Source organism: Phoxinus phoxinus, assembly GCF_949152265.1.
Source record: "Phoxinus phoxinus genome assembly, chromosome: 2".
NCBI classification, from domain to species: Eukaryota; Metazoa; Chordata; class Actinopteri; order Cypriniformes; family Leuciscidae; genus Phoxinus; species Phoxinus phoxinus.
In genome coordinates this window covers 28,202,738-28,225,378 of record NC_136877.1, presented here as the reverse complement: position 1 = coordinate 28,225,378, position 22,641 = coordinate 28,202,738, and the positions used below count along the sequence as shown (strand labels likewise).

At 36.8% G+C, this 22,641-nt stretch overlaps 1 protein-coding gene across 2 annotated transcripts in view; it reads left to right on the top strand.

Moving 5' to 3' along the window:
- ptprn2 (protein tyrosine phosphatase receptor type N2) overlaps positions 1–22,641 on the top strand; it is a 263,055-nt gene that overhangs the window by 179,667 nt on the left and 60,747 nt on the right. For both annotated transcript variants that reach the window (XM_079604877.1, XM_079604878.1), the window contains exon 12: positions 19,720–19,784. In XM_079604877.1, the coding sequence (XP_079461003.1) occupies positions 19,720–19,784 (65 nt within the window). The remainder of the gene's footprint in view (positions 1–19,719; positions 19,785–22,641) is intronic.

Sequence of the window (22,641 nt, the reverse complement as noted above, 5' to 3'; positions counted from 1 at the left end):
AATGTCATAATTTATATATTTTTTTTACGGTGGAAAATGTTTTTTTTTTTTTTTTTTACAAATACTAGAAATGTGTCTTTCAAGTGAAAGATTGCTATCAAATAACACACCCAGGTTCCTAACTGATGACAAATACTATACTGAGTACTATACCATCAAGTGTAAGAGTATTCTGGAATATTATGTGCAGAGGTATTTTGGGTCCAACAATTAAAACCTCTGTTTTTTTTCATGATTCAATAGTAGGGAATTATTCTTAATCCATTTTTTTATCACAACATCCAGTCTCTCATAATTTTGTTCTCAATCACCAAGCAAGTGCGGTTGAGTTTATAATGGAATTAAATGGGTAAATTTTCAGATAATCTGAAGTATATAATTTTATAAAAGCACTTACATCAATTATTTGTTACAACTTGTGTAGTATTTGGAAAGCTCAGGCGTGCTTACATGCTTTTTGTTAGTTTTATCAATTGAAGCATCGCCATGCTTCCTAATGATATCTCGTAAGTGTAGCATGTACATGTTGGAAAGCAATGGTCCGAGTACTGAGCCTTGCGGTGCTCCATACTGAACTTGTAAACCGATATGATGCTTTTTCATTTACTTCATTTATTTCTTTGTGGTGGAATGTACTTTCAATGGGGGAATGGAAATCTCTCAAGTTTTATAAAAAAAATATATCTGTTCCGAAGATGAATGGTAGATTAATGGGTCATTAACCAATAATGATGCACAAGTTACAGTCAGTAACTGGTGAGATAATTAATTTTAGGTGAACTTGTATTGTATTGAACCCAGACTATTCCTTTATATATTCAAATTTGCTTTTTTTAAAGATCACGACCATGTTTTTAGGTTCTCTTGAAGATGTGCTTAAACTCTCCTGGAAGAGTGTGCATAAAAACTAAAAAAAAAACCAGATGATTAATAAAGCAGTTCAACCTCAATTATCCAGCCTGTTTGAAGGAAAAGTGCTATTTGCTATAGAGTCAGACAACAGTTAATGAAAAGGTATAAATTCTGTCATAACACTGTGATGGCGGCGTTCATATTCGTAGCCTTACACCAGCGCCGCACTAATTACCTGCCTGAAGGGTGCTGTGGAGAGAGTGGCCCTCTGGATATTTTTCTACTTCACACAACACCTCTCTTTTCCTGTCAACACACCGGGGACACATCCCTCTCTCTTTCCCTTTCTCGCTCTCTGGCTCTCTTTCCATCCATTGCTTCGGCCGAGGAGGTGTCACATTATCACCTGAAGGTGTAAACAGCCGAAGAATTACCTTTTCCACACCGATTTCTCATGTACGCACATACTTATACCATACACACACACACACACACATACACACACACACACACACACACACACACACACACACACACACACACACACACACACTCAGGTACATACATTTTCTCTTGTCCTGAGATTATGCTTACAAACCCTTTGCTATCTTTCTCTCCACGTATGCACCTCTGTGTCCTTTCTTTCTCCTGGCTGTCTCACTATCTTTTTGTCTATTTCTCTCTGTCCATCTCTTTCTGTATCTCTTTCTTGATCTGATGAATGGCTCACAGAACTCACAGAGGTGAGAACGCTTCTGATGTTGTCAGTCTCTGTCCTCCACTGTCAAAAAAGGCTCCTAAATATGATCCTTGCATAATGCAAATCTTGCATATTTTCTCATGCCGCATGCACATAGCCTTTTCTTGTTTTTTCAAGTGTACTTTTTTTGGGGTGCTGGATTCCCAGCTCAGTATACATTTATGTTTCCTTACCTAAAAGTATATCAATATTGTTCTGTTGTAGTATCGCAGAGCTAAGTTTTAAAATTTATTTTGAAAGACAATGTCACTAATTTTAATAAGTCAATTGAAAAAAGTGAACATCCATTTACCTTGAATTGCCTTGTATTTGACAGAAAAGCTCCGACATGAAATAATTTACATAAAATTGTCAATTTTTCAATGCTTAAATGTTCCATTTTTTTATGCATCACAGCTAAATAACAAGATTTCTTTATGCTTTTTTGTGCTTTAATCCTCTCAATAATAGTAGAATAGTCTTTTATAGGGATGGTTCATCCAAAATAATGATGTTATCATTTACTCACCCTTATGTCATTCCAAAACCATATAACTTTGAATTTTTGAAGAATATCCTGCCCATTCTCTTCTATTTAAGGAAAGTTAATGGCCTCTAAGGGTAGCTAGAAGCAGTTTCCACAATCGAGGTATGTGTAGCAAAGTTGTGCCATAGATGCCAGTACATGGATTTATAGATGAGGGTGCTGTTTGCAGCTGGCTGTTTGTGTGTTTACCGATGCTTCCCATTGTGTGCGTGTTTGTATTTGCTGGGGTGTATTTTGCCTTTGCCAGACTGTGTAAAGCTCCTGCAGTTGCTCCATGTGGTCTCTCTACTCTCTGGCAGTATTGCAAGGCCTGATGTTGGCAGTTCTGCCCTGCCAACCCCAGCAGCCCTCATCCAGACAGAACACTAGCCACATTCATTACACATTCCATGAGACACTTGCCAATGTCACCACTGCTACATGCACTGAAAGAAAGCAGTACAAAATTAACATTACATATATTTATTTGTTTTTCATTATTTCGTTTTTATTCTTATTTCAAGTTTTCTTAACATTGATGTACTAGCAAAGCGGATACAGACCAAGTTCATTGTGTTTGAGCAAGCCAGTTTTTTGTGATATGAGACTTTCCACAGACATTTTTTTCTAATAGACAATAATGGAAACTTGAAATAGAACTATTTAATATAACTACATTATCCCAAGTAGAAATTAAGGGTGGAAGCTGCTCTTTAAATGATTTAATATCTTCTGATGTAATCTGGATGTGTAATATCACAAGATTCATCCACACTATAACCAATGATAAAGAATCACAAGTTTTTATGTTTCTAACAACCAAGCCTTGGAGACAATTCATTTCATTAATGACTTGTAAATTGTTGAATGGCTAAACACTGCAAAAAGTTTTCTTCAGTATTTTTGTCCAGTACAAATCTAAACATTATTAATCAAGATTTATAATGTCTTGTTTTCTGAAATATTTTTTACACCTAAAACAAGAAAACATATTTGCCCACGGATTAATTGATAAATTAAGTTAATTTAGAGGAAAGACTGCTTTTTGCAGTGAAGGATCAGATTAAATGCTATTTAAAATTAAACTTATCTGACACAAAACAGAAGTTCTCCACTCAGTCATAGCTGTCTAAGCATATCCATATTGATCAGCAGTGATCAAACCCTCTGACCATTTCAATCCCTTATTAGAAATATTTGTTGCGTAATACATAATTCGCTTCAACGTTTCGACTGTTCCTGAGAGTAATATTTATCATACCCTTTAAAATCATCCACTCTTACTATCTTTTACATGTGTTACTGTACTTAAGCTTTAAGTGCATACGTTTATTGTAAACCCTGAATAAACTCTCAGCCACCCACAGTCGAGGTCATTTTAAGTCTTTGCATCTTGACAACGTGAATCATCCTCTCTTCATCAGACATAAAAACATATATATATATATATATATATATATATATATATATATATATATATATATATATATATATATATATATATATATATATATATATATATATATATATATATACACTTTTTGAACCTGACTTGTTCTTGACTCTTTGAACCTTTAAACAAACTTCTGAGCACTTGATGCACAGACAGTGAAAGGTGATGAATCTTTTTAAACGCATGTGTAAAATATGCAATCTGTTATGTTCTTGTGCAACTTTTATAAATGGAGTTTTAACTTGCTGTGCTGTCAGATCTTTTTGAGAGCTCAGTCAATGTGACTTTAGCTGTAAATAAAATTATAAAATGAGTCTCAGGGAATTATTGTTTTGTTGCTGTGACTACATACAGGTGTTAATGTTACTATACAAATGCTTTAATTTCTGTGGCACTAGAACTAAATGGAATTGCAATTGGTTTGTTTTTGCAGCCCATTGGATTTTGAACCAATATCCTTATTGGATATTGAAGTAATTTATAATTTATTCCATTGATGGCAAAGCTGAATTTCCAACAACCATTCAGTCTTCAGTGTTGCATGATATTTCAGAAATTATCATAGATATTTGGTTGATTTAATGCATACTTACTGAATAAAAGTATGAATTATTTAAATAAACACTAATGAAATAAGTTTATCTCAAAACATTTAAATGCAACCTATTACAAGGTTAATAATTAAAATATCAATATTAAACCGTTACATTTTGCTTTTGTAGTTGTTAACCACATTTGATAGAACCTTTTTTTGTGATGTCAATTGAGTTTTTGTAAAGTAGAGTGAGTGATATTTCAACAGTACTTCCCAAGCACAGCCGGGGTTTCCAAACTCAATTGTCTTCCTTTCCTTTCTCGGCATATTAAAAAGCAGAGAGAGCTCAGCTTTAGAAGTTCTTTGTTTTAAACAGGACTTTCTTTATTAATAAAACTATCACATTTGCTCTGCAATGCAGTGGGTTGCCACTGAGCTTTTATCTCTCCTGAGAAACAAAAGGGGAAATTAAGCTCTGGGGCGGCCATTTTCAAACTTCAGTCCAACTAATGACTAACCATGCAGAGCTCTCCAAAGCTGTCTCTCCCTCTCTCTCTCCCTCCCTCTAGCTAGACTTATCACTGTGCCGTATATGATAACATATTATTAAAATTTCTTCTCCCAATATTACAGTTGCTCATTATTAAGAAGTAGCAGCTGAGAGGAGATGAGAGTACAAGGCCAAAATGGAGGGAGGCGTGTGTTATGGAGGCAGAGGTGGGATGTGTTTGTGAACCACAAGGTCATGAAAGGATTCAGTGATTAATGCATTTTGTGATGTGTGCGTATGTGTGTGCGGACGTGGGTGGGTGGGTGTTATGTTGTATATCTGATAGGTGTCATTTTCAACTACGCCACTCTCTTTTTTTCCCCTCCTCTCTCGTTGCTGCTTTGAGTGACGCTGTGTGTGATTTTTAATGACAGCTGGAACAAATGGGTTGTAATGAGGTGACCTTGCCGTGTAGTCTGTTTGCCTCACCAGTTTCTCTCTCATTCTCTCTCTGGCCAGAGGGCCATGGATCATGCGTTTGAAGTTGTGTGAGGATGAACCAGCTGCAGGGGTAGGTAATGAAGCTTTTGGTAGCTTCGCGAGTTGGTGCTAAGTCGCTGATGCCTATAGCAGGTAGTCTTTGTTTGCTTTGAAATACTTTGTGTTGTACATGTTGGTCTTTCTTCTGGATGCTTCTCTCTTTATGTAAAATACATTATTCTGAACCCATTACTACATATGGGTGCACAATGTATATGTTTGAAGACAGCAGACAAACTATAGTGACTAATAGGTGTTCACAAGTTAAACGCATAGTTCACAGAAAAATCAAACTTATATCATAATTTACTCAAAGCAAAAAAAAAAAAATGTTGTTACTAACCTGACTGCAGAACACACACACACACACACACACACACACACAAAAGTTTTGTGAAATGTTGTTCCACAGAAGAAAGTACACAGGTTTGGATGTGAGGATGGCAGAATGATCAACTACCCTTTAAAGCAGTTGTCAAGACCATATAGTAGATAGTTGTCAAATCATCTTTGTAGATTGTTTTGTAGAGCGGCTTGATTCATTCACTTCCGTCGCAACGATCATTAGTTATTAAATTAGAGACCGCTAAGACGACACCGTTCTCCCTACACAGACTTTAAACGCGAACCTGTGAGAAATACTGATGGCGCTCACGTGCGCATTAAGAATTAATTCTATAGTTATGCACATTTGAATATATGTGCGCAGGTTTGTAATTCCCTACAAAGCAAGCCTTAACAAACTACTTGTCTGGCCGCAAACATTTTTTGACAGAATTTTATCACTTCGGGGTAGATACGCGAAACCGAAATTATCCCGACAACGCTTTATCTTTAGAGTGGTAAAGGGATCCTTCCCAGGGGAGAGACTAGTTGGCACTTCAGCACTGCGTTGTCATCGGGTTCAGGCAAAGGTCCTTCGTCAGATCTGGATACAGCCTGGAAAACCTCGGGATAAACAAAGACACTAAAATTAGCGTAGATGCCATTCTTCTTATGATGTAACGAGTACATCAGGATTTATGGGAAGTGTTCCCAGTTCCGGCTGACCTAATCTATGCAGCCTAATATTGAATTAGTGAAGTCTATAATGTATTATGTGAATGCTAGGTCAAAGAGATATGTCTTTAATATAGCTTTGAACTGACAGAGTGTGTCTGCTTCCCGGACAATGGTAGGAAGACTATTCCAAAGTTTTGGTGCTAAATAGGAAAAGGATCTACCGCAAGCAGTCGATTTTGATATTCTAGGTATTATCAACTGACCTGAATTTTGGGATCGTAATAGACGTGAAGGACTATAATGCGTTAAGAGCTCGCTCAAGTACTGCGGAGCTAAACCATTTATTGCTTTGTAAGTAATCAGCAATTTTTAAAAATGTATAAAATGTTTAATAGGGAGCCAATGCAGTGTTGACAGAACGGGTCTAATATGATCATAATTCCTGGTTCTGGTAAGAACTTGAGCTGCTGCGTTTTGAACTAGCTAGCTGTAGTTTGTTTGTTAAGCATGCAGGGCAACCACCCAGTAGAGCATTACAATAATCTAGCCTTGAGGTCATGAACGCATGAACTAATTGTTCCGCATTTGTCAATGAGAGCATATTGCGTAATTTAAATATATTTTTAAGATGGAAAAATACAGTTTTACAGATACTAGACACAGTTTCAAATGAAAGATTGGTATCGAAGAGCACACCCAGGTTCCTAACCGACGAAGACTTAACAGAGCAGCCATCAAGTGTTAGACAGTATTCTAGGTTATTACGTGAGGAAGATTTTTGTCCAATAATTAGAATCTCTGTTTTTTCAGAATTAAGTAATAGAAAATTACTAGTCATCCAATTTTTTATATCAGCTATGCATTCGGTTAATTTTGTGAATTGGTAGGTTTCGTTAGGTTTTGAAGAAATATACAGCTGAGTATCATCAACATAACAGTGAAAGCTAATTCCATGTTTCCTAATGATATCTTTAAATGGTAGCATGTACAGAGTGAACAGCAGCGGTCCTAGTACTGAGCCTTGTGGTACGCCATACTGAACTTGTGATTGATAAGACATCTCTTCATTTACTGCTACAAACTGATAACGGTCAGATAAGTATGATTTAAACCATGCTAGTGTAATTCCACTAATGCCAACATAATGTTCGAGTCTATTTAAAATAATGTTGTGGTCAATAGTGTCAAATGCAGCACTAAGATCGAGTAACACTAATAGAGAGATACAACCACGATCGGATGATAAGAGCAAATCATTTGTGACTCTAACGAGAGCTGTCTCGGTACTATGGTACGGTCTAAATCCGGACTGAAAATCCTCGCAGATATCATTTCTTTCTAGAGAGGAACACAGTTGTGAGGATACAGCTTTTTCTAATATCTTTGACAGAAAAGGCAGATATCGAGATCGGCCTGTAATTGACTAATTCTGTAGGATCAAGTTTTGGTTTTTTAACAAGCGGTTTAATCATAGCCAGCTTAAAGGTTTTTGGTACGTATCCTAGAGATAAAGACAAATGAATGATATTAAGAAGAGGATCTATGACATCTGGAAGCATCTCTTTCAGTAGCTTAGTCCGTCTAACATACATTTTGTCGATTTAGATGAATTAACGAGTTTGCAAAATTCTTCCTCTCCTATAGCAATAATTGAATAGAATTTTCCCTCAGGGAGACTACAATGCACTCCCTGATGCGATACTGTAGTAGACGGTTGCATAGTTATAATTTTGTCCCTGATATTATCAATCTTATAAGTGAAGAAGTTCATAAAGTTATTACTGCTGTGTTGCTTGGAAACTTCTGGGTTTTAAGCTTTCTTTTTCGTTAGTTTAGCCACTGATTCAAATAAATACTTAGAATTATGTCAATTTTCTTCTAATAGGGTTGAAAAATAAGCAGATCTAGCTGCTTTTAAAGCCTCTATGTAAGCAATCGAGCTCTCTTTCCATGAAACGCGAAATACCTGTTGTTTTCTTCCAGTTGCGCTCCATTTTTCTGGCTGCTCTCTTAAGGGCCTGAGTTTGCTCGTTGTACCACGGCGTCAGACTATTTTCTTTAATCTTCTTTAAGCGCAACGGAGCAACTGTGTCTAAAGTGCTGGAAAAGAGAGAGTTAAAAGTTTCTGTTACAATATCAAGTTCTTCTAAGCTATCTGGGAAGCTGAGATGATGAAACTGATTAGGAAGATTATTGATAAAGCAATCTTTAGTGGCAGAAGTGATAGGTCTAACATATTTATAACACAGAGTCGGCTTTGCAGCCTTGGCTAAATGTAAATGTAGTTGTGTCATTACATTGCCCTATCAATTCCCAGCTAGCATCAGTTAAATCAGATGAATCATTTATTTAAATAACATGTTTGCTGCATCAATATTTATTGAATAAAAAGTTCCATACACTGTTTATTACTTAGATGCAGTGCCAGTAAAGCTGCTTATCTGTCTGGACAGAACTCAGGATCTAAGCATGTGAAAGCATATTCACACCCCATACCTCCTACTGCCTTACTTTTAGCCAAAATGGACATCATCCCGCTGTGTCTCAGGGCTCCCGCAGGAAAAAAGCTGCAGCTGGCGACCAGCTTGCCAGATCTCACTTCCTGGATGTGCATATACTTGGCTTTGGGACAGAGAAACCATCGAATTAAATGAATCTGCTTTGATTGTTTCTCAGTGATATTTACACTGATGAAAGCAATTATTTTTCACAAAAGAGTTGATTTTGACTTAATATCAAAATTTATATTGTTTACAAAATTTAATTTTTTGGTATTGTGAATTTGCTTGCATTGAGTGCAGTTGTTGTTCAAAGGGATGGTGATATGAATTCATTACTTTAAATGTATTATTATTATTATATTGAATTTGATCATGTATTTGTATTTGGTTGGTCCCTCATTTACTTTAATGTCAGCAGCACTCGAGCCGACAAACTCCACAAGTATGTGCAAAAACTTTGGATCTTGAATCATGCTGGAGAACATGATTTTCGTTGTAGAAGAAAAATCTTGATTCATTTCTCATTTGTTTTTGGTGGAACTTTTAATGGGTGCTGTTGGTCCAGTACAGAAAAGGCATATAAAAGTGATGTTATTTTGGAAAATAGAGTTAACTAACTAAATAAATATGCCTTAATTTCGCCACATTTTCTGATTTCTGGAGGTTGCATCTACAATAGGATCCACATGCTCCTCAAGACAAACTCCTCCACTAAGTTTTGATCCCCACTGTGTACAGGTAACTCATTAAATGTTCCTAATCATTCAGCTTTGTAATTGTAGCATTAGCGCTCCAGGATGACTAAATGGAGGATTAGAATATTATGCAAATAGGTTTTACCACTCATTTTAATATTATTTATTAAAATATATATATATATAAAGTGTAAAGTTATGCTAAATTAAGAGATCTTGAAAGAGAAATCATTTGATAAAAAATAACATTGTGCTTCATGTTTTTGTTTGGATAATTTCAGAGATCCTATCAACATTCCTCAGTGTCATAATAGATGCTTTTGGTAGCTGGAGTAGTGTTTCATTCAGTTTAAAAGGGGGGGGGGGGGGACCTCTCTGGGGTGCCAGCTGCTTAAATCGGTGTGAAAGATTAGCATCACCATCTCCTCTCATTTGACATGCCTATATACACAGTATTACAGAAGTCACAACCTATTAATCAATGTGTGTGTGTAACAGAGAGAGAGACGGAGAGAGTGTGTTCAAGCTCTTTGCAATGTGTCAGTCTTATCTTTGTTTTTACAGTTTATCTATTTAAATATCATCTAGAGTTTGAACATTAAAAGTCTGACGTGAAGTCAAGTGGAATCTTTGTGTGTATCAGTCTGTGTGCTGGAAGGTGGGTGGATGCATGGTCGTTTTTGTGTGTATTTGCATGTGGACTGCTGAATTTGGTTGGTAACAACTGGAGATGTGTGAAATGCACCATATCCAACAACAGCCTTATCTGAGACAAAATCACATGACAATGAACACACAAATCCAGGGATCTGAATACAGCCGTCGGCTCTAGAGTCATTAAGAGTGAGCGAGAATGATTTCATTCTATTTCAGTGGTTGCTAGGCAATTTTTAGGCCAATCAGGAAATGCATCCTTACCTCACCTCCCTGCTAGACCAATCAGGTATTGATCACGACTGATGATAAGAAAGAGGAAAAGCTAATAAATAATCCGGTTGGACGATGCGTGAAATAGATTTCAAAGATTTTCTGCACGTGCATTTCGTTGTTAATAAACAGATCCTGACAACCATTAGTGTACACTGGAAATAAGTGTCGACAGTTCAAATGTACAACACTCTCATGCTGCACTGATTCAGCTGTAAACAGCATAATGTTTCACTGAGTCTTTCTTTCTTTCTTTCTTTCTTTCTTTCTTTCTTTCTTTCTTTCTTTCTTTCTTTCTTTCTTTCTTTCTTTCTTTCAAGAACTCTCTACTTCATGCGCACTTCATGCGTGACCAATCGTCACTTAGAGTGCATTTTTTTCAGTTTAGTTTTCTAAAATCTGTGCCTAAGAAAATCATTGGTTTATATTGGTCAGATTATGATCAGCTGAGTCTCCTGCGCCACATCTTGAACATCATCTCCTGACTGAAAATACCCTTTGTGTTTATTTGAAATATTTTATGTTTATTAAAATATTGTGTATTAATCATGACAATGTTAATTTATTTTAGTTCAACCAGTAATTCAATGATGATTCTGTTTGTCTTGCAAATTCCTTTGAACTACACTCAAAATAAAAAGGTTGTTTAACGAACAACTAAATTGAGGCAAATTTTTCCACAGACTTAATTTAGACCGGTACAATAAGAATGAAACGATCATATATATATAAAAAAGTTTTTTTTTTTGGTGGGTTTTGGTTAAAGTTTTTCTTAAGTTGAACTTATTCAACATAAAGGACAAGTTCTGTATTTTTATTTTTATTTTTATTTTATTTATTTTTTTATTCAGGACAGTGCACATTAATGAACAATCTAACATTTCTGTACAGACTGTAAATGAGCCAGGTTATAGCATAAATGCTAATTTTCACCTGTTTCATTTTACACTTAAAGCCCTGTTTTCAGATCGTTTCTGATGAAATAGAACGGTTAAGATTAAAATTTGGACACATGCTGCTGTCCCGAGAATTTTCGGTTTCTTTCGCTTTCTTTTATTGAGTTAGCTAAGCAACTCTGAACAACACTGAACAAACCATTTTTTTTTTAGTAGGAGTTCTATAAATAAAAAGTAAGCAAACATCTAATTGTCAAACATAAATGCTACTAATTCCACTTACGCACGACTTCAGAGGAAAATAAGTAATCAAGTGGACACATTGGATGTAACCATTATCATCGCTCAGCATTTGGATTCAATATCCTTCACAGTTCCTTTAGTGATTGTGTATCTGGTTGACTGGTTTGCTACTAGCAGTTTCCTTGTTTTGCTTATGCCTTATTCTGATCCGGACCTGCTCGCTGCTCTTGGCCTTCAGAGCTGAACATCATTGATGTGGCCATGATCTTTTGAACAACGTTGATTCTAAAGTGTGGCAGTTCCTGGAGTTCTAGCCATTACATATGTGATCACTTACCTGCATCCAACTCTGACTGCATATGGCCAGATCACTGCTGCATGAACCATATCAAATAACTGACTCTTATTTTTCTGACATTTCTCTGGGTGAGGCTGTTTTTTTCTTTTTTCTTCTTCAGAGCAAACCACTCAGATCTGCAGGCTGAGACGTGGCAGTGAGATGCGTGGCTTGTTGCTAACTGCTCAGCTGCTTGCTAAAACACCAGCTCTTTGTTGCTGCACCTCTCATCTGTCACAGTCGCTTCATCTTATTGTTTCTCTACCCTTTAATCTCTGTCTCTTCGTCCCTCTTTCTACCCTTCCATCTTCATTCAGCACCTATCTCCGTCTTTCCTTCTCTCTCTGTCTTTTCGTCTCTCCCCCTTCTCTCTTTCTCTTTCAAGGTTTCACTCTTTTGCTTACTTCCACTATCACATCTCATTTTCTCTCTAATATTCATTGGTGGACTCAGAGCAAAAGGTTTCTTGCTTTGATTCTATATTATAGGCTTATCAAAGGCAGACCAGGACAATGTCATATTACCATTGAAATATACAAGGATTGGACGCATTACTGCAGGAGGAAAGATGATTGCTCGCTTTCTAAAATGAGTAGGGGGAGAAAGCGGTTTGAATTTGTGCTTGTTTTTCCTCCTGAGACAACAACAAGTCCTGTGACTATGATACAAATGAGGCAAGTCCGTCATTTCATGTTGAACTAAAGGGTTGAATTAAGAAGGTGTGCCTGTAAACACATCGATTTGGCTCTAGAGGATGCGTATTCATATCATGATCATCGGTCTGTAATGTAATCAGATTAATCAATCAAATGAATCTTTAACTTAGTTTATTTAGTGTTTTCCCTTTTTTGGCCAGTGATTTACACTCAAAATATGAGTATACGGAGGCAGAGAGAGAGAGTTTGTAACCATAATTGTAAAAAAAAAAACGTACAAAAATAACTTACTTTTGGCTGGCACTTCCTGCAGGCTGGGGTGCCTTACACCCCATCTTTTTTTTAACAGAATCCAAGAAAACGTTTTTTTCCGTTTGCAGGTAGTGTCTCGCTTTTGTCTATCATCGCCTCCAACATGGTTTTGTGAGGCAGTAGTACTACACACTGCATCTTTTTTTTTTTTGGCAACCACTGTTAAATTGAAATACCGCCACCTACGATGTTAGTGTCAACCAGATGTTACTGCCACTGAATTGTGTTCAATTGTGTTATGATATTGTGGTATGTAAAATATAAACATAATATAGTTGATTTGTAAAGATTTTTTATCTCTTTGAAGCAGTGTAACATTTTAGATGCTGTCGATTAGTCTGTCTTGTATGTTTTTTATGCATTTCCACGCACAAGCACATCAAAGGATTGTGGTCTACTCAATCCTGCACTATTTACTTTTAGCGTCTGCATTTTCAGCGTAACTAAACTTTGTCTACTAATTGAATGGAATTTGCTAAACATTTTCTGCCTGCCTGGCTGAAGTCAACCTATATCTTCATATTTTTCTCTCTCTCTCTCTCTCTCTCTCTCTCTCTCTCTCTCTCTCTCTCTCTCTCTCTCTCTCTCTCTCTCTCTCTCTCTCTCTCTCTCTCTCTCTCTCTTGTTCACTCTGTCGCTCTCTTTTTGTCTTTCTTTCATTCTCTGTGATAGATACGTATAGACAGGCTTCATATGTGGTGGGTTTGGCATCTGTCATGATGTCTGCTCTAATTCTGGAGTGATTGCTCGATAACGGTTATAGCCACGTCGGGCAGGCACTTGTCATCACCATGGAGAGGGATGGATTGATTGGGTGAATAGGTGAGCAGAGGAACGTGGGTGTTGAGATGAAGATGTGATATTAAAAGATCCATGAGCGCTTTCTGGAAAATGCTTTTTTCTGTCATCCTGAAATGGCATTATGTTTTTGCAAACAGATCGGGGGAAGGCATGATGGGATGGCCCTCATTTTTATATATGCAATTTCTCAATCACTCTTCCTCTCCTCGATAAAATGAAATAGAAACACACACGCCTCAGCTCAATATAGGAGGATGATAAACAAATAAAATCCATGTCGCAAAATGTACTGTTAAAAAATATGGTTGCATGATAAAATTATAGCATTATAGTATGTATTTGTGTTCAGTATCAATAACATGCACAACTATAAATGTGTTCATATACTGCAACTTGTTCATTAAAATTATACAATGTCACTAAAGTGAACAAAGCCACCACTGTGAGGTATTTCACCTAAAAAATTATTGTTCCAAGTCACCAATTTTTCTGGACATATCGTTCTGTTTACATTTTACTGTCATGCTTTCATTTTCTGTTTAAAGTGGGCCACAATTTCCCAAAGTCCTTCAGACATCTTGACTTTCGCAGGACAAGCATAGTGAGCTTAAGAGAGAGACGTAACACTTGATGAGTTGTGTGGTTTAAATAAAATCCCCTGGTTCACAACCCCCAGGCAAATTAAGCTTGATTCAGAGCCAATCGAACAAGTTGCCCTTGTTCCCTGTCCAATGAATCTGTGGATATAAATGGTTTAAGTACATTTACAACCAAGTTTTAGAACCCTACTTGCCATCACGCAAATGGTATCAGTCTCAGACCTTTTTCAGCTTAAAAGTTTACATTTATAGAGACGTAAACATGTAAATATTCACATTTGTGTTTGTGTGTGTGCGTGCGTGTGTGTGTGTGCGCGTGCGTGCGTGTGTGTCTTTGATAATAATTATTTTTACTTCCAACTACACATTTCAGATTAATTTTAAATGCATTTAAATTGGCTATTTATGTCTTAAGAGGACTTTAAGAAAATGCAGTCTATTAGTACGAGGGAGATACTGGAACAGCTGGAACATTAAGAAATGCATATCTGGAATAAAACCGAAGTGATTGGTACAATAGCCAATTAAAGCCAGTTGAAAAACAACTTGAAAATCAAGCCTGACACATGTTTTCATGGGCTGTCTTGAATAATTTGGGAAGTCAAGACAATTTTTACTGAATAAAATCAGAAACGAACAGCTACCAGAATTTGTGTGTGTGTAAAACAGATTGTAATTCATATAGTTCTCTGAAATCCATGTTGTAGACTTGTGCCATTTACTATATTTTTATTTGTTATATGATGAATGTCAGATATGAAATCTGAAGGAAATATTTTTTATTTTAAAGGCCTTGATATGTGCACCCCATGGAAGCTTTGTGAGACCACCACGGCACATTTTTTTGTCACTCTCATCATCTGTGGACAGATCTTTTCTCTGTTTATCTTTCATTACCTTTGAACCGCATCCAAATCCAGCATACAGTCCTAAATGCAACAAAACACAAACCTTCATGATGCATTTTTTCAAAAGCTGGGCATCTTACCCTCTCGCAGTCCCTTTCCCCTGAGAAACACTCAGGCTCCCTGACTCTGTCCCCAGCCTTTTCATTTACATTTAAAGTGGCTACAGACAGGCCTGAGTGCAAACTGGATGGAGAAGGCCTCCACAGTCTCTGCGCTCTAATAAATGGAGACTCTGAGGGGTTCTGGGGATTGGCTGTGACACAAGGTTAACCTGGGTGCAGTTTCATTCGCTAGAGTGGGTCAAAGCTCAGCGCAGGGGAGAGTGAGATTTAGTCCCTCATGTGATGTGAGAAGGCATGTTTGCTTACGTGGTTGCATTGGCTCTCATTTAGCATTTATTAGGTGCTCTACAGAGAAAAACACATCAACAAATGATGTATGAATATTAGTGACACGGTATTTGTGTTTGTTTACCATATGTGAATGTAGTCTACATCCTAGGTCACATTCACATGTGGGTGTTTTAGGGTGAGGGGTGACCATTTTCAACTAAAAACAGAAATTTGGCCCTTCATTTAAACAACAACAGCGGTTTGGGGGCTTGTAAATGCAAACGGGATCCAAATTGCAAGTTTTTGAAAACGATACTGTTATCGTCTCCGTGTAAACAAAAACGTTTTTAGTCGTTTTTGCCGATCCGTGTGAACGGGGATCGTTTTGACAACGCTGTCATCTGTATGTGAAAAAATGCAAAGGACAAACGTTTCAGTTTTTAGTACATTTGTGGTCGTGTAAATGAACCTTAGTTTGATCACATTCAGTTATTTAACATCATCCAGGTTCGTCATTAACAAATATGGGCCAATAAGACAATATTGGCCTCAATAAAGAAAATATTATTTTCAAAAATCTACATTTTTAAAATATATTTAAAAATATATATTTAAAAATCACTTAGGAATATACTGTTTGTGTTCATGTTGATTTCTTGATAAAGTTTCCATTTAATGATGGTTATTTTCTATATCACTCATTTTTGTTTACTATCATTGTTTTTGAAGTCATCACATGAAATATTCAAGTCTGAATTTGCTTTTCTTGCCATAAAAATGATCACCCTATATGTGATATTGTAATAGACTATGATCTTTACACAGTTGTGAGGGTTTGCATAGGTCTTCTCTATGAGATCATTTCCTGTTTTGTGGTTTCTTTTTCTGAATTTTGGTTGCATCACTTGACTCTGATTTGGACATATAATACACATATAAATAATAACAAATTATACCAAGCCATTGTATGAATTGCATTTTAACGTACAGTATATTTGAACTTTTTAATATTAAAGATGTGATATTAATCACATCACATTGTTTTTAGTCTTGTTACAGAAGCAAAACAAATGTTCAGCTGACAAAAATGACCATGTACAAAAAGCGGAGAGTATATTTGCGACCTCTATTTACGTGCCTGTACGACAAAACAGTATATATATGGCAGTAATAGATGTTTACTGAGCTTGGATGATCTCTGTCTCGAGAAGTGATGATGTGGTGCAGAATAGCTCAGCTGTATTTGAGACCCAGACACTAAAAAAAGTGTCTTTCATTTTCTCTCAACCGCAGCAGCTGATAGACACTTTAGTTCACACACTCCCTCATTGTCGTTCTGTCACACACACATACACCTGTTTATTGAGACCAGGCTTTAGTGCTGTCACAGGCAGACAGTGATGCAAAGAGAGATGAGGCGCTCAATGAGGCGTCGTGCTTAATCGTATGGAATGTAGCATTAAGAGTGTATGGTGAGAGAAACGGGCTTTGATAGATTAAAATCCTAATTAAAGAGTCTCCAGCAGACAAGACCAGCACTGGAGACCAACTCGGCTGGTGTCATTAGCATAGCCGTCATCTGGGGGCACTTAAAGAACTCTTTCTCTCTCTTTTTTTCACACAACTCATTTTGTTCTGTTTCTTCAGAACTCAACTGAACATTTTGTCCCCCATTTCTCTTTTCTGTCCAACTTCTTCGCATTGGCTTCCTTGTTTTGCTATTTATTTTCACACTTTTCTTGCCTTATCTTCCTGCAGGTTTGACGGCCTGTTTTTCTTATATATCTGTCTCTCTCTCTCTCTCTCTCTCTCTCTCTCTCTCTCTCTCTCTCTCTCTCTCTCTCTCTCTCTCTCTCTCTCTCTCTCTCTCTCTCTCTCTCTTCACTATCTCAGTGCTGCCTCTTAACCCCGCCCCCTCCCTCTGCCGTTTCTGCTCCGGCAAAGTAAACAAAGTCAATTATAATTTCACACTGTATAATTATTTTCCCTTCTGTGTAATCTGTAAAAAGCCTTTTAATTCACTCTCTCTCTCTAAATGCACTATCAAAGCTGTGCTTGAAAAGAGCAACTTGCCTGAGAATCAAGGCAAGCAGAAAGTGTTTCATCTTTTTTTAACTAATGCATTTCATTTGATTCCATCATTGTAAGATATGTTCAAATCCACATATTTAGTGCTCATGCTCTCGCACATGTTTTACAATGCTCCTTTATTGCTTATAGAACATGGCAGGTTAATTGTTCACACAGTTAAATCAGTAACTGGCCGAGATCATTCCCACCTCTTATAATGAACATGTCTGATGGCATATTTCTTGCTGAAAACTGTAAATTGTTTAGTGTTTTGTTGTTGTTGTTGTTGTTGTTGTTGTTGTTTGGCAAACATAAAGAGCACTGGAAAAGAGGGTGTTCTTTATGTGTGTATATCTACAGTAGATTTGTTTCCAATTATTAACTTGTTAAAAGGTTCAGAGTAATAATTTAAATATATAGAAGAGGAATAGATGAATATTTACAACAGTTTATTTTATGCATTCACTGTCCATTCAATTGAATCAATTGAGAGGTCACGTCGCTGTACCACTTAGGTTCACAACTTCACTTTAGAGTTTTGATTTTAGTTGGTTTAAATTGATGATTGTTTGGTTTCGGTTATGTTGAGGAGAGACAGTTAAAGGGATAGTTCACCCTAAAATAAAAATTCTGTCATCATTTACCCACCCACAGGTTGTCACGGTTATGTTCGGTTAGCTTCACTTTCATGGACTTAGTTTGTTTATCGTTGTGGCGAGCAGGACGAGGTCGAGGGACGTGAGAGCGGCGCGAGACCGGTGGCGTGATTACTGATGAGCGACACCTGCGCGACGCTCTCACGTCCCTCGACCTCGTCCTGCTCGCCACAATCGTCTGTTTCTTGTTTTCTTTGCTCTAGTCTGTTTTCCCTCCAGTCATCTATTACCATGGATATTAATTTTATTATCACAGCTGGTCATTATTGAGTTATCACAATATCATTGAGTATTTAAGTTCCTCATTTCCTTTCTCTCTTTGTCCGATATTGTTGGTGTTTCCTATGCACTCTGCCTCGAGTTATCGCTTCTGTTAATAAACCTTACTATTTTGAAACTGTTAACCTGCCTTCATCATCATTTTTTGGAATCTAAATGACACAAGTTGTTTCAAACCGGTATGAATTTATTTCTTCTGCTGAACACAAAATGAAGAATGTGGGTAACCAAACAGTTGATCATGTTTTTTTTCCATACTATGAAAGTCCATGGGGCACATCCACTGTTTGGTTACCCACATTCTTCAAAATATGTTCTTTTGTGTTCAGCAGAAGAAAGAAATTCATACAGGTTTGGAACAATTAAGGGTGAGTAAATAATGACAGAATTTTCATTGTTGGGTGAACTATCCCTTTAAGTATGACATGAATTGCTTGGTTGGGGCTGTAAGCAAACTAACATTACTGACAGCAAAATGTCAAAAGGGCTGATATTTTTTACTTTACTTTGTCATGTCAGAGCAGATGTGGCTCTTAAAATGGCAAAACAGTGGATAACCTCAAATATGTGTTGAAAGATTAAACATGTCACAACATTATTGAAATTGATACTAGTTGATTTTAGTCTTCTGAGATGTAATCAAAGAAAAGTATCCCTGATCCTCTGCAAGACTGCTTAGTAGCGAACAAATTGTTACCAGTAAATTTGTTTTTGTTTTTAATCATATTTTTGGACTTTTTATTCAATCCTAAAGCTCTTCCATGGTCTGAACTTCTGAAACAGTCAAATGCTGAATAAACCTCCAGAATCTTGATCCATCCTCTGAAAATATGACAACATCCAAAGCAAACTCAATTTGTTTTTTTGCATCCACACAATGCTCTTTTTCCCTACTGGTCCCAGATTCACCCTGTAGGTTAAATGTTTGTACTTGCAGGTTTCAGACTGACATATGTTGTTTTCTTGGTGTACTTTTTGACTGTGTTGGTTTCCCAGAAGATACATACCAAAGTTCCCAAACACACTAAAATCCTTTCTCAGTGCTAATAATCCTGAAAAACATTGTACACACCCTCTCGCCATTTTTTTTTTCTCGTCCTCTGACCCTGTTGATTGTTGCTTGTGGATATTTATGCTTGTGGATATTTTTGAACCAGGATATTTTGAACTAATTTCCTGGTTCAAATGGCTTCATATTGATTCATATAGATTTTAGTATTCCGATTTGAAAAAAAAAAAAGTGCAGCAGGCACCCCAATACTCATTCAGATCCCAAACACTCTTGTCACACACATCTTCACCTCAGCACTGATGACATGCTATACCCTCTGATGTGCTCTCACTCAGGCCCTCTTTTTTCTCTTTAACAGTTGAGCAGAAAGGACAGCTGGAGAAGGAGAGTGGTCTGCAGATTCTTGAGGCTGGACTGAGTGATGTAAGTCAGAGGAAAGGAGTCTGCTTTCTCTCCCCTATTCCTCCCTCACCAATGATGACATCCTTCTTTCCCTGAGTGCAACCCCTTATTGAATGTATTTTATTCACAAAATATGTCCCTTAACTTAGCATTCTTTTATAGATGGTGTTTATATCGAACTCTTGAATGAAATATCATAGTCTAGCACTAGCAGCACCAGCATTAAGTTCAAATCATGGATCTGAGACCTTATGCTGTTTATGTAAATGCCTTTTCCAGTGCTAGTTGAACATTTGTGGTGGCCAAGTACAATTAAGGGCTTTTCACACTCCGCTTATGTAACGGAGGCCAGCTAGTAGTCGCTGTGCGAGTAAACCTCACTCCTCTGATCTCAATAGACGCTCTAGCAACAGATGCTAGAGGCTGCAGTCTTTAGCCTCCTTGTTAGAGCGCCTGACTCTCATGCCGGAGACCCGGGTTCAAAGGCCCGCACAGAGCGGGGCAAGTATGACCCGGGTGGAGAGGTTACACTTATCGCCGGGGTATTGTTGTTCTAAACCCGGGAGCTTTTTTTTAAATCTATGGTTATGAAACTCTTGAGCAGGCTTTACACCACAACCTCACATTGCTGTGCCAAACGTGTGCAGTGTTAGAGGGATAGATCACCCAAAATTGTTTAATTCTGTCATACTCACCCTCAAGTTTTTATGAATTCCTTTCTTCTGCTGAACATAAAAGAAGTTATTTTGATGAATTTGGGTAACCAAACAGTTGACGGTAGCCATTGACTTCCACTTCAATACATTTCCATTTAGCAGAAAAATATATTTATACAGGTTTGGAACAACTTGAGGGTCAGTAAATGATGACAGAATTTTCATTTTTGAGTGAACTATTCTTTTAAACAATGTGTTGTTAGAATGTTACGGCTAGATACTCGTGTAGCTCATATTTACATGCTTTGGGCAGTTACAGAAATACAAAATTCTGTCACAAAACTTTAGACTGATACAGCATTGGTTCCTGCTGTATCAGTAGCCTATGAGCTTGGTCAGCATTTGCTGTGGCAGTGCAGTGCCCTTTCAGAAACCCTCCACCTTCCCCAGTTCCACCTGTATAGATCTGCTACAGGTAATTCATGTATGCTATATTGTACTTGTTGTTCTTACTCACAGCAGCGTGTCGTGTGTGGCAGTAGCAAGTCCGGTACTTGCTCTGCAGCAGGAATAATCAGCAGCAGTGTAGCAGATCTAAGACCAAACATATCAACATTATCCAGTACCATGCCAAACACAGTTGTCATGATTGAAACACCACGTGTTGTATATAAACAGAAGTTTCAGCGTTGGAGGGGAAAAATGTAAAATGGTGACAGTCTCTTTTTCACTTAAAACCAGGTTGAAACTAGGGCTGTGCAATTAATCGCAATCGCAAAACAATCGCGATTTGAGCATATGCGATTTCTAAATTGCATAAGGCTGCAATTTTATTTAATAATTTATTTATATTTTAATTCAGAATACTGTAACGTTCTTGTGCATATGTTTAAGATGTTAACCAATCAGAACTCACTCAGCGCACCGCGCAAATTACGACGAAGCTGAGCGGGAGAACAGAATAGGCGAACGGGAGGAAAGGACATAAAATATGGATGCAGGTCAGAATAAAAATGATTTGGTGCAAAAGAGAAATTCAACATCAATCGTTTGGGAGTATTTTGAATTCAGGAGAGAGGAGGTGTCACAGAGCAAGGTAATTTGCAAGACCTGTAAAATAATTATTGCAACGAAACGGGGCAATACTACAAACCTGTTCCAACACTTAAAACAACGCCATTAAAACTGTATGATCAATGCATGTCGACAAAGTCCACCGAAACTAACAAAAGCACACCTCAAAGTTAATCTTAATTTATTTTATGTTGTCTGTTTTAAAGATAAAATGTATTACAATTTTGTTTATCAAGAAGTAATACTTTAATAACTGTACCCTGTACAGTAATTATATTTCTTTGTGAAATGTGTGCACTGAAAAACAATTTTGAAGTGTATTTATTGTTATGACTGGAATTTAGGTTATTTAACCTTATTTTATTTTATGCTGTCTGTTTTAAAGACAGTTTATTACAGTTTTTTTATCAAGCTGTTAATGTTATTTCTTTGTGAAATGTTTTGTTATGCACTTCTTGTGCACTGAATACATTTAGAATGTAGCATGTTTGAAAAAGCAAAAACAATTGCCAAAATCGCAATTACAATATTCATTAAAAAAATCGCAATCATATTTGGTCCATATTGCACACACAACCCTACTTGAAACAATATAACCAAGGGTTCTGTTTTACCGGGGTATAGAATGACACACTATTTCAAATGTGAAAAACCTGTCAAAGGCTAAATACAACAAAACTCATAGCACTAATGACAATATCAACTAATAGAAAAAAGCTTTACCTACCACATGAAAGGTTCAATACCAGGATTGAAGTCCTGTTATCATTGCAGTTGGTTCTCTATAGTATACAATCTTTGCGAACGACATCTGAAGCAAAATCTCTTGTGGTATTAAATGGTTACCATATATATATACCGTATATATATATATATATATATATATATATATTATTTTTTTTATTTTTATGTCAATGCATTTATTTTGCAGTTTTCCCAAAGTTCTTTCAGAAAATACTCTGTGCATATCTCAAAATGCATAGTTTTACTGTAGCATTTTTGGTAGACTTTTGTTAGCTTGATCAATTCCTGTAAATTATTAGATCTGATAAAACTCCATAAGCTGAATCAGGCATTTCTTTTTCTGACGCAATTTTAATAGTACTTCCTTAATTTTCCTAATATTAAAAGAACATCCTTAAAACCTG